This window comes from Thalassophryne amazonica, chromosome 20 (genome assembly GCF_902500255.1).
Source record: "Thalassophryne amazonica chromosome 20, fThaAma1.1, whole genome shotgun sequence".
Taxonomy (NCBI): Eukaryota; Metazoa; Chordata; class Actinopteri; order Batrachoidiformes; family Batrachoididae; genus Thalassophryne; species Thalassophryne amazonica.
Genome location: NC_047122.1, coordinates 36,453,751 through 36,467,243, shown reverse-complemented (window position 1 = coordinate 36,467,243; position 13,493 = coordinate 36,453,751). Strand labels below are relative to the sequence as shown.

The 13,493-nt window shown below is 37.9% G+C and overlaps 1 protein-coding gene across 3 annotated transcripts in view; it reads right to left on the bottom strand.

The window, feature by feature from the left end:
* Positions 1-1,701: 1,701 nt before the first annotated feature.
* LOC117502161 (histone-lysine N-methyltransferase SETDB1-A-like) overlaps positions 1,702-13,493 on the bottom strand; it is a 43,596-nt gene continuing 31,804 nt past the window's right edge. For all 3 annotated transcript variants that reach the window (XM_034161191.1, XM_034161193.1, XM_034161192.1), the window contains one exon: positions 1,702-1,912. In XM_034161191.1, the coding sequence (XP_034017082.1) occupies positions 1,750-1,912 (163 nt within the window). In that variant the 3' untranslated portion in view covers positions 1,702-1,749. The remainder of the gene's footprint in view (positions 1,913-13,493) is intronic.

Genomic DNA, 13,493 nt, shown 5'->3' with positions numbered 1-13,493 from the left:
AAATTGAGGAATATTTTGTGGACTGATGAGAGTAAAATTGTTCTTTTTAGGTCCAAGGGCCGCAGACAGTTTATGAGACGACCCCCAAACTCTGAATTCAAGCCACAGTTCACAGTGAAGACAGTGAAGCATGGTGGTGCAAGCATCATGATATGGGCATGTTTCTCCTACTATGGTGTTGGGTCTATATATCGCATACCAGATATCATGGATCAGTTTGGATATGTCAAAATACTTGAAGAGGTCATGTTGCCTTATGCTGAAGAGGACATGCCCTTGAAATGGGTGTTTCAACAAGACAATGACCCCAAGCGCACTAGTAAACGAACAAAATCTTTCTTCCAAACCAACAAAATTAATGCCTCGTAGATGTGAAGAAATCACGAAAAACTGTGGTTATAGAACTAAATACTAGTTTAGTGATTCACAGGATTGCTAAAAAAGCAGTTTGAACATAATAGTTTTGAGTTTGTAGCGTCAACAGCAGATGCTACTAATGTGAACACCCCCTTTTCTACTTTTTTTTTACTAATAGCCCAATTTCATAGCCTTAAGAGTGTGCATATCATGAATGCTTGGTCTTGTTGGATTTGTGAGAATCTACTGAATCTACTGGTACCTTGTTCCCATGTAACAATAAGAAATATACTCAAAACATGGATTAATCTGTTTAGTCACATAGCACTATTATTCTGAACACTACTGTATCTCTGCAGTAAGCTAACAAAAGCAGCAGCGACCACACAGACCAAAGCTTTAGAAGTGAAAGAAGCTCAGCTACACAGTAAGTTTCAGCTCATGGTCCAACAGGTGCTATCTCACTAGAAGTAGCTACTGGCTCTATGAAATGTTCTATTCATGTCTAATTTGCATATGGTGGGAAGCTGAACACGTGGCTCTCTTGAAGGTTGTCATTTTGTTTGCCCCGCCCCACATTTTTAAGCGTGGTAACAACAGTATAGAAGAACTATCTATGGCTATATATATATTCAATTAACTACTTGCAAACCGGTTTGTGTGGCATAAATGCTGCCAGATTTCACACTTGTTGCTAAGCAGGATTAGCTGCTAGGGAAGGTCAAATGGTCATTAAAATGAGTTTCACTAAATTAACAATACTGGTGGCAATCAAGCTACATATGTAGATTCAACTCCACCTGCTCTTAGCTGGCTTCCAGCACCCACCAACCATCCAGCAGGTGGCCGTGTTCGGCAGGTCCCAGACAGCTCTACTACATAAGCAAAAGAAACTTGTTTTGGATTGATCCAGTGCATCAAAGTTGACCAATACCGCCTCAGTTTATCCTCATTACATGCCCTTTTAATACAGCAAATTAAAAGATGATGGCTTTTATTGTTTTTGAGTTATGAGCACAGAGGTGACGTGTCTACGGGCGCGTTTCAGAACCCACAAATCTTTAGAGCAAAATTTTGCTTGTTGCAGAATTTCCAGACAGATTTGTCAGATTAATATGAAGCTGCAGCTGGTTGTAACAGCAAGAAGTACATGCCCAGATTTTGCACTATGGTGCTGTAATAATTTCCAATAAGGTTTGCTGAGTTTATTTCAAAACCTCTCTGTAAAAGATGAGATGCATTAGGACCTCTCAAAATACAGGCTCACAAGTATAATCATGACAATGATTATACTTAAAAACTTCAAATAAAATGATTAAAAACAGTGTTAAAAGAGCTCATCTGCACTAATCCCCAGGTGCAGAAGTCCTCCTATTGGAGACGAATCGGCGGTCATGGACCAGGCTTCTCGGCGTGCTGCGAACCAGCTGGAGGTGGACGTTGACCTGGGCTTCGCGCTTTTCTTCCTCTTCGTCTTGTGTTTGTTTCTGCTTGTGACTGTGGTGCGCTGTGCTCAGACAGTGGTGGATCCTTATGGTTCGATCTCGACTTCGACCTACCAAGAGGAACAGATCACATGAGAGGGCGGCGAGTGACAGCCAGCGCTACGATTACATAAACCTGTGGGTGCACATCAGATGAGATGGGATCAGTTTGGCCACACGCTAAAGCAAACATTAATGTTTGTAAGACTTATTCAACCCAGTGGAACATTTTGTGCTCGACTTTTTTTCTTTTAAAGCAACAGGATTTACGTTTAATTGTTTAAAAGCTACAGTGCGGAGAATTTGATGTCCTCTAGTGGTGAGGTTGCAGAATGCATTATTTATGTCCTTTCTGGGCTACTGTAATAATATGACATACTTGGTGAAGGAGCCCGCTCCCATTTAGCTATGAAGGGCTCATTAACAGGTTATGAAAGAAAACAAGTCTGTTATTTCAGGTAATTGTACACTAATAAACAGAGGTTATGAATGCTATGTTCTATCTCTGCTACCAAACACCACTAAATCCTACACTGGAACTTTAAAAGAACGTAAACCATTGTCTGCTCAATTCTGAATCACTGAAGCTTTGAATGTTGTATTTTGGTGGCTTCCCTCACTTCACTCAGATTTTGAGGACACTGCTTTGTGCAGATTTACGGCTGTGCCATACATCAGATAGTTTTGCTGGTGATGTAAATGTTTGTAAAATTGATTGCTGGTTGGCCAGTGGAGTTTATTACTGATTAATACATTTTTATTTTTAAAGTGAATTAACTTGGAGGATGAGGGATTCAATATAGGTTTATAGCAGCTGGACTTTTAAATTTGATCTTTGGCCTGGGTGTCTGGAAACCAACGGGAACTGAAGGATTAACACTTAAAGCAACAGGTGAACACCTGTAGCATCCGTCACAACACACTGCACAAGCTACAGGATTGCAATCATTAATGAGACTCTGCCCAGAAGACTACAAATGTGATATAGTTCTCACTTGTCTTTAGGACCTGACCTTCAGAACGACCTAGAATTGGGACACTGACAAATGCAATTCTGGGAAAAAGAGATGGTACCTCATTGACATGACTGCTCCAGTGCTGCAAGATACAAACATTAAAACCAGCACCAAAGGAAGGGGAAGGACAGCAGCTTGGCATCAGACCTTTGTTTTGTTTAATATAGACCCTAAAGTATGAAGGGTCAAAGTGATCAAAATTAATTGAAATATTGAATGTGGTAAATATGGACGCAGTAAAACATAGATTGTGGTAAAAATTAAAGCAGTAAAACTTTGAATGTGGTGAAAATGAAAGCAGTAAAACAATTAATGTGGTTAAAAGTGAAAGCAGTAAATATTGAATGTGGTTAAAAAATCAAAAGGGTAAAACTGGACCTGATAAAAATGGAAAGTGTGAAGTACTAAACATGAAAATGAGTGACGTAAAAACAACACCTGATTAATATTGCCCCTTTGAAAATTAGAATCGTTAAATTTGGATGCCATTAAAATCACATTATGGTAAATATAATCTTGTAAATATTATGTCTTAAAAATATAACATTGGCTAATTTAATTCACTGCCTCGATTTTAGTACCGCTACTTTACCCACTTCAATTGTATCATTTGCTGTACTCGATTTAATGTTGAATGTTTTCATTCACTGCCTCAATTTTAGCAGGTCCACTTTACCGACCGATTTTATCTTTCACCGCATCAACTGCGCAATTTTGCTCACTTCCGCTGGATCGGAATACGGCAGCAGCCACTGTTGCGACAGCGGAAATTTGTAGTCCAGAGCTACTGCGCATGTCACTGACCGCGGGGTGGCGCCATTGGGAGTCGCAGGCGATGACCGCCCAAATGACGTCGTTTTATACGCGAGACAAACATAAACAATGGCGGACTCCGTGTGTTTGCTGCTCTGTGAGTTTTTAAGAGAAAGTTGCTGGCGACGAGACACGCTTGAAAAGTACAGAAGACTTTGGGAATTCATACAATATGAAGACGAGAAGATACGAGCTGCTAGAGACGAAGAGACAAAGCATGACGGTAAGCTAATCGTTAGCTCATAAATAAGTAATAACTGCAGGCTGTCGCTATTAAGTATTAAAATTGTGGTTGTCAAAATAAAGCGTTAATTTAGATTCATTAATTACAGCACCTGTCACACTTTGCTCCATTTTGTTTAGACGTCAGTGACTTGGTCTGTAAATGAAGACACGTTTCTGAGAGCAATAAATGAACTTATTTATTCGGCACAACTCGTCAATAACAAATACTGATATACAAGACAATTTCACAGTGACGTGTGACCAAAAAGGGGGTGAGCAGAAGCAAAGCTTATAAACGCCCACCCCATATATACATACATACATATATACACATTACCTATCCCCAGAGCAAGCACACAGGCGACAGTGGTAAGGAAAAACTCCCTCTGATGTATTGAGGAAGAAACCTCAAGCAGACCAGACTTTAAGGGGTGACCCTCTGCTTGGGCCATGCTACAAACACATTTAACAACACAAACTCAAATCCCATTATCATAAACATATCAGGTGAACACCGTGTGTTTGTCTACATACATATTTAGTATACATGTATACACACACCAACATACACCCACACATGCATACATAATTACACACACATATATACACATACACGCACATACGCAAATGAATGTTACTGAGTTACAAGTTCACAATTATAACTGACAACACAAAACTCATCATACTTCATTAGATACATATCTTGAAAACATTTTTTTATACTGATTTTTAAACTGATTGATATTTGGACATCGTTTGAGTTCATCCGTCAGGTTATTCCATAATCTAGGACCATACACAGAGACACAGAAATCTTTCTTGGTCGTCCGAGCGCCAGCAATTTTAAAATGATACAAGCCCCGTAAATTATATTTTCCCTCTCTCTCAGTAAAATATTCTTGAATTCTAAATGGCACTTCTTTATTTTTCACTTTGTGCATTAATTGAACAGTCTTGAACAAAATCATATCATTAAGTTTTAATATTTGAGATTTAATAAACAGTGGGTTGGTGTGGTCTCGATAACCTGCATTATGAACTGTCCTTAATGCTCTTTTTTGAAGAATGAATAATGGTTGCAATGTAGTTTTGTAATTGTTGCCCCAAACTTCAGCACAATAAGTCAAGTAGCGTGCAACCAAAGAACAATAGAGTGTATGTAGTGCTCTGCAATCAAGAACATGCTTTACTTTATTTAATACTGTAATACTTTTTGATATACTGAATATGAGCTTTCCAATTAATTTTTTCATCAATGACACCTAAAAACGTATTCTCTTTGACACGTTCTGTTTACCCCATGTATATTTAACTGAATTTGTATGTCTTTTTTATAATTTCCAAATAACATCAATTTAGTGTTAGACAAATTTAATGATAATTTGTTAATATCAAACCATCTCTTTAACTTGATCATTTCTGTTCCTAAATCAGATAATTGTTGCAGATTTTCCCCTGAGCAAAACAGTTTTGTGTCATCTGCAAAGAGCAGTTTTAACCATATCTGAGACTTTACATAAATCATTAATGTATAAAATAAATAATTTTGGGCCCAACACAGAACCTTGTGGTAGCCCACAAATGATGTCCAGATATGAAGAAGAGTGTTAGATATCAAGACTTCTTATACTGAAGTAACTTGCTTTGATAACTATTGTTAAAAATCAAATGTGGGAGTTTGTGCGTTTACTGACGTTCATGCACAAAATGTTAATTCGGTTTTAATGACCGTTAACGTTGTCACTGAACTCGAACAGGTTAAAATGCATTAAAAACATTTGATTTGTTTTTTCATCCAGATTTTAATATTCAATGGACAAATTTAAATATGAAATCTCATAATTATTAAAGGCATCATATTGTGCAGAAAGAATCTGCTTCCAAACTCCCACAATTCTGTTTTTATAGGCATTCTTTATAACACAGCCTTTTATTGTCATTGTACACATAAATACAATGAAATCTGTCTGCATTTAACCCATCCAAATTAGACACTTCTCCCAATTTAAGATCAATTTACAGCTTAATACCTGCTTGATGTGTAACAAATAACCCACACTCTGTTTACCAGATTATTAAATGCCCCAGATTTTTTTTAAATATACCTGCAATTAAATGATTGATTTAGATTAACTAATCACAAACCCTATAATCAATTACATTATTTTTTTAAATAACCTGACAGCACTAATTAAAATATGTATGCTGTATGTGTGTGTGTGTTTCAGATGGTTTTCTCAGAGATACCGCTGCAAAGGTTCATGCCACCGAATGGGATACCTGTCATTTGCCTACACGTCATACACCGGTTATGTTTCACTGTGAATTTTGAATAAACTTCTGTACTTTTTGCTATAATTTCTCCACTTTTGTGTAACATCAATTTGATTTGTAAAAGTTACCAAGGTTTACTGATTTAAATTAAATGCTAACAGTTTGAAAAGCTGTTTAAGCAAAATCCAGTAGTAAAATAAGTTCTACATTTAATGGGGCCATAAATGTAAATGGAAGTAAACAGACAGTAAAACTGGTTGTTCAAAATATCTGAATAACTTACTTCTGGTTTGGTATAAGTCATCCAGCAGAATTATACACCACAGTACAATAGTTTGTGGTCAAGTGTTACATCACATCAAACCCTAAACCTCGTATAGCCAGAATTCCTTGATGTAATAGTGCTATCACTGAAGTGACTAAACCTTTTCATGTTGAATACCATTTGCTAAAATCTCAGTTTAGACATGATTATTCCAGCATCTTTGTAAAGATTTAGCCAGGTGTAATGTGCAGTGTCTTCTGGAGTAGCAAATCCCAAATTAAAATTCTTAGAAATGAACCATCATCGTACCAAAACGTCAATGACAAAATGTTTTTTACTGCTGACTCAGCCAGAAATGACAAGTTATGATACAATCACATAAATTAAAATGTTTACTGCAACTAAAAGAAGAGCAAACACACCCACCCCCCCCAGCCCAAATAAATAAATCCATAAATCTGTGCAACACTATACAAAAGTTCCATGTGTCTATAGTCCTGGGGTGGGGGTGCAGGACACACGCCCCGGTCAAGCATCGCGTGGATAAGCTCGCCCAGCACGTCAAGGATTGCCCGATTAAACGCAGCTTCCACCTCCGTTGCTTCTTCGAGGATCAGTCGGATGTGTCGATCACACTGAACCCAGTTCAGCTTCAACCTCAACATCGCAGGATAGACAGATTCTCCTGCTGGAACAGGCTCCTTTTACTCTTGCCTGGACAATAATGAAGGTAGAAATGGTAAGTGATTAACAAAAGCAAGTTTTAAAAATTATATACAACCCCCGGCAAAAATTATGGAATCACCGGCCTCGGAGGATGTTCAGTTGTTTAATTTTGTAGAAAAAAAAGCAGATCAGACATGACACAAAACTAAAGTAATTTCAAATGGCAACTTTCTGGCTTTAAGAAACACTATAAGAAATAAGGAAAAAAAATTGTGGCAGTCAGTAACGGTTACTTTTTTAGACCAAGCAGAGGGAAAAAATATGGAATCAATTCTGAGGAAAAAATTATGGAATCATGAAAAACAAAAGAACGCCCCAACACATCACTAGTATTTTGTTGCACCACCTCTGGCTTTTATAACAGCTTGCAGTCTCTGAGGCATGGACTTAATGAGTGACAAACAGTACTCTTCATCAATCTGGCTCCAACTTTCTCTGATTGCTGTTGCCAGATCAGCTTTGCAGGTTGGAGCCTTGTCATGGACCATTTTCTTCAACTTCCACCAAAGATTTTCAATTGCATTAAGATCCGGACTATTTGCAGGCCATGACATTGACCCTATGTGTCTTTTTGCAAGGAATGTTTTCACAGTTTATGCTCTATGGCAAGATGCATTATCATCTTGAAAAGTGATATCATCCCCAATTCAATTGATGGGATAAGAAAAGTGTACAAAATATCAAGGTAAACTTGTGCAGTTATTGATGATGTAATGACAGCCATCTCCCCAGTGCCTTTACCTGACATGCAGCCCCATATCATCAATGACTATGGAAATTTACATGTTCTCTTCAGGCAGTCATCTTTATAAATCTCATTGGAACGGCACCAAACAAAAGTTCCAGCATCATCACCTTGCTCAATGCAGATTCAAGATTCATCACTGAATATGACTTTCATCCAGTTATCCACAGTCCACGATTGCTTTTCCTTAGCCCATTGTAACCTTGTTTTTTTCTGTTTAGGTGTTAATGATGGCTTTCGTTTAGCTTTTCTGTATGTAAATCCCATTTCCTTTAGGCGGTTTCTTACAGTTCGGTGACAGACGTTGACTCCAGTTTCCTCCCAGTCGTTCCTCATTTGTTTTGTTATGCATTTTCGATTTTTGAGACATATTGCTTTAAGTTTTGTCTTGACGCTTTGATGTCTTCCTTGGTCTACCAGTATGTTTGCCTTTAACAACCTTCCCATGTTGTATTTGGTCCAGAGTTTAGACACAGCTGACTGTGAACAACCAACATCTTTTGCAACATTGAGTGATGATTTACCCTCTTAAGAGTTTGATAATCCTCTCCTTTGTTTCAATTGACATCTCTCGTGTTGGAGCCATGATTCATGTCAGTCCACTTGGTGCAACAGCTCTCCAAGGTGTGATCACTCCTTTTTAGATGCAGACTAACGAGCAGATCTGATTTGATGCAGGTGTTTTGGGGATTAAAATTTACAGGGTGATTCCATAATTTTTTCCTCAGAATTGAGTGATTCCATATTTTTTTTCCCTCTGCTTGGTCTAAAAAAGTAACCGTTACTGACTGCCACAATTTTTGTTCCTGATTTCTTATAGTGTTTCTTAAAGCCAGAAAGTTGCCATTTGAAATGACTTTAGTTGTGTCATGTCTGTGATCTGCTTTTTTCTACAAAATTAAACAACTGAATGAACATCCTCTGAGGCCGGTGATTCCATAATTTTTGGCAGGGGTTGTATAAATATATACACGTACGTGCGTACGTACGTACATACATGTGTGTGTTGTGTGTGTGCGTACATACGTGTACACACACACACACACAGAGTGACCCCCCCTCCAAAAAAAAAAAAAAAAAAATTGTAATAATAAAAAAAAAAACCTTTCAGTTTCTATATGATCATTCTCCAGACTTTAAGTTATCTTGGTCACTTTGCATAAAAGTTATGTTTTTTCAAAATTTTGCTCCAACAAATCAGACCATTTGGAGCATAATTTGAAAGAACCCAACTTTTATGCAAAGCAACTAAGATAACTGAAATTTTGGGGAAGGTCCAGCAAAATTTACTGTTTTTTGTTTTTTTTACAATATTTTTATGGATTTCTTTTCTTTTTTGGGGGGGGATGTCACCCTGTATATATATATATATATATATATATATATATATATATACACATACGCGCACACATACACCGTATTTGGGAAATACATTTTGGAGCTAAAAGCTACGTGATGTGAGACATTCTTACCAGTGATGACATTGCTGTGTGGTGCTGGACGTTGATGTTCGAACCCTCCTCGCTTATGGAACTGGAGTCATCAACCAAAACACAAAATCACGACATGTTAAAAAAAAATACAGCAATGGCACTAAATTAGATGTAAATGTTTGTTGTCATGCTGACTTGAGGTGTTTTTCTGTCAGAAGTTAATACTTTAAAGCGGAGCACAGAGTTAGCTAGCTCACTGTGTTTGCATACACGAGACAACGATGTTACTTTAACACAAGTTTAGACTCAAAATCGTCATTAAAGTGTGCTTCCCACCGATGGGAGAAGTAACGTTAAACAGTGCTTTCAAGCAGACTACAGACAAAGTCACAAAAAACACTTACCATCCGCTGCTTCCAACAAAGCTGTGGCCGAGTCTCGGTCATCCTGCCTCCGGGTGCTCGTCGGTCGGTGTCCGTAAACAGCGTTCCTTCGGTCAAACCGTTTCCATCCCTTACAGTCCGACCTACTCCGGTCGTTGTGGTCCTGTAATCACTTTTAAGCTTTTTCAGCTGTTCTCTGCGTTGCTGTAATGTCCGGTGAGCCGGGTGCTGCCAAAGATTGGGAGATTTTCTCATTTTGGGTTGCTTCATCCACCTCTCTGTATTCTCTCCTCCGCCACCAAACACAAACGTCCGCAACTCATCCACGGACCAGTGCGAGTAAAAAAACAAAAAAAAAAAAAAACAAAACTCGCCGTGAAACCGAAGAAAAACCCGGTTTCTGTAACGCCGCTGTGACTATTTAAAAATGGCGGTTTGATTCTCGTCTCGGACGACTCGCTCATGACTCGTCCAGTGACGACATTCTCTGACCAATCAGTGGCCGGCAGCCTGTTGACGTCACATTTTAGTATCGGCTCGGCTCGGAACCGTTCCTGAGCAGGTACTAAAAAAGAGCACTCGGTACCAGGTACCAATCCTAATAGAAAAGCAAAAGAGTAGAGTCGAGCCGAGTAGTGCTACCTTTGTGAAGTAAAGCACTTTTAGCTTTTGGGCGGTCTTCGCCTGCGACTACAGATTTCCGCTGTCGCAACAGTGGCTGCTGCCGTATTCCGATCCAGCGGAAGGGAGCAAAATTGCAGTTGATGCGGTGAATGATAAAACTGAAGTCGGTAAAGCGGACCTGCTAAAATTGAGGCAGTGAATGAAAACATTTAACATTAAATCGAGTACAGCAAATGATACAATTGAAGTGGGTAAAGTAGCGGTACTAAAATTGAGGCAGTGAATTAAATTAGCCAATGTTTTATTTTTAAGACATAATATTTATAAGATTAATATTTACCATAATGTGATTTTAATGGCATCCAAATTTAACAATTCTAATTTTCAAAGGGGCAATATTAATCAGATGTTTTTTACGTCACTCATTTTCATGTTTAGTACTTCACACTTTCCATTTTTATCAGGTCGTTTTACCCTTTTGATTTTTTAACCACATTCAATATTTACTGCTTTCACTTTTAACCACATTGTTTTACTGCTTTCATTTTCACCACATTCAAAGTTTTACTGCTTTCATTTTTACCACAATCTATGTTTTACTGCGTTCATATTTACCACATTCAATATTTCAATTAATTTTGATCACTTTGACCCTTCATACTAAAGAACCTCAACTCCGAACATCAAACAGTTGCTTCTATCTCCAGAAAAATCAAACAAGCTAAAATAATTTCATAGGGGAAGGAACATTCTGGAATTATGACCAGCATGACCAGGAGCAGTGATGATGGCGATGATCGTGTGCGACTTATCATGCACCGACAAAGCAGCACTCTGCAAGCTGCAGAAATAATGTTTAAATTATATGGAGTTTTATAAGTTTTGCTACCATATTCAATAGCCGCCTTTTCATTCATTTTTTAACGATAACCCATGTAATGTTGATGCACCTCTTCACAAAGTTTTGCGTGCACGGTTGGAAGCATTACAATGTTGCAACAAGAGCAATCAGAGATTTCTGATGTCTGCCAATCCTGATCTGGATCACCTCCAAAATGCAGTGGAGTCTTTCATGTCCTAATATCTATCTGTGGTGCAGATTTGGTGAGAATCCGTGAAGTCGTTTTGAAGTAATCCTTCAAAGTCTATATGAAGGGAAATCTTGATCCAGAATCCAGATCCGGATCACCTCCAAAATTTATTGGACTCTTCCATGTCCTAATATATGTTCGCAGTGAACATTTGGTGAGAATCTGTGAAGTAGTTTTGACGTAATCCTTAAAAGCCTATATAAAGTAAAACTTGATCCAGAATCCGGATCTGAATCCGGATCACCTCCAAAATTTCGTGGAGCCTTCCTTGATCAGGTATACAAGTATCTGTGGTGAAAATTTCATCAAAATCCATGCAGTAGTTTTGATGTAATCTTGCTAAAGGTCAGACAAATAAACACATGATTTTATTACGTCCGCAAAGGATGTAACTAGCATCTGTTAATGACTCCAACTCATACCTGTACAGAGACATCCTGTCTCTACTTTTTTAACAAATGCATTTGTAGCATGTGTGACTCATTTCTTTGCATGAGTTTGCTAAAATAAAGTTGGTGTTGAGTGAGTGGTTGGCAGCAGTTTAGCACATTGTTCACAATCACTTCTGCAATCAAAGCAAAGTCGGCCCTCTTGTATACAGTGGCTTGTAAAAGTGTTCAGCCCCTTGGTTTTTCATGCATTTTAATTTGTTTATGGCATTTCAAATACAAAAAGTAAATCAGGCTTCTCAATATAAAAATTTCTAAAAGGCTTCTCAATATAAAATTTTCTAAAATTATCTTCCTTAGACTCAAACTGAAAGCAAATCTGTACAACTTGTTATAAATGAATTAAAAATATAAAAGCCAAGATGATGGGTTGCATAAGTAATCAGCCCCTTTGGTATAACACCTGTAAATAATCAGTTTAATTGCCTTTTTTCTTCAGACAAGTCAGGAGATGGATACATGAACATTTCCAAGTCACTGAATATGTCTTGAACTTTATTTACATCAGTTATGAAGAAATACAAACAATATGTCACGCTATGGTAAATCTGTGTGGGGTAGACAGTTTTCAAAAACTGAGTGACTGTGCAAGAAGAGTGAGGAAAGCCACCAAGCCACCCCAGAAGACGTTACCTGAAAGTTCAGCTATAATTTGCCAGAAGGCACATCTGAGATGCAAGCCCAGATTTAATGTTTTGATGAAAGAAAATCCTCCTCTATACTACTTCATCCTGAAGCTGTATAATTGGGGATACAAAATGCAAAATTGCACGATGCACAATTTCTCCAATCACAGCCACAGAAGTCTGGAACTTCTTCTGGGGTGTCTGGGTGTCTTTGTGGCTTTCCTTACTTCTCTTCTCTTCCTTCTTGCACAGTCACTCAGTTTTTGAGAACTGTCCACTCCACACAGATTTACCATAGAGTGCCATACTGTTTGTATTTCTTCATAACTGATGTAAATAAAGTTCAAGCCATATTCAGTGACTTGGAAATGTTCACGTATCCATCCCCTGACTTGTCTGAAGAAAACTTGCAATTAAAGTGATTATTTACAGGTATTATACCAAAGGTAATGATTACTTATGCAACCCATCATCTCGGCTTTGCTTTTATATTTTGAATTAATTTATATCAAATTTTAGAGATTTTCTTTCAGTTTGAGTCTAAGGAAAATAATTTTAGAAATTTTTATATTGAGAAGCCTGATTTACCTTTTGTATTTAAAATGTCATAAATAAATGAAAATGCGTGAAATACCAAGGTGCTGAATACTTTTGCAAGCCACTGTACATCGATAAACTGAGTAATATTTTCTTCATTAGTTCCAAGTGCATGTTTGTTTCATATTTAGGCCTCTACTGGTGGTTGGCTCTCACTGCGGTATTGTATCACTTCCTGTGCCGGAGCACAGCGGTGTTTTTCTGTATCTGTTTACTCTGCGCAGTTAGATTGATCTAGTTATCTAGATTACGATTTGTTTCCCAGTGTCATCTTTACGTGCCTTAACTAAAGCACTCCTTCTGCTGAATCACCTATAAATTATTTACACATTATTCACTTTGCGTGTTTTTAGGAATCCGCTAGCTTAGCGTAGCTACTAGCTCT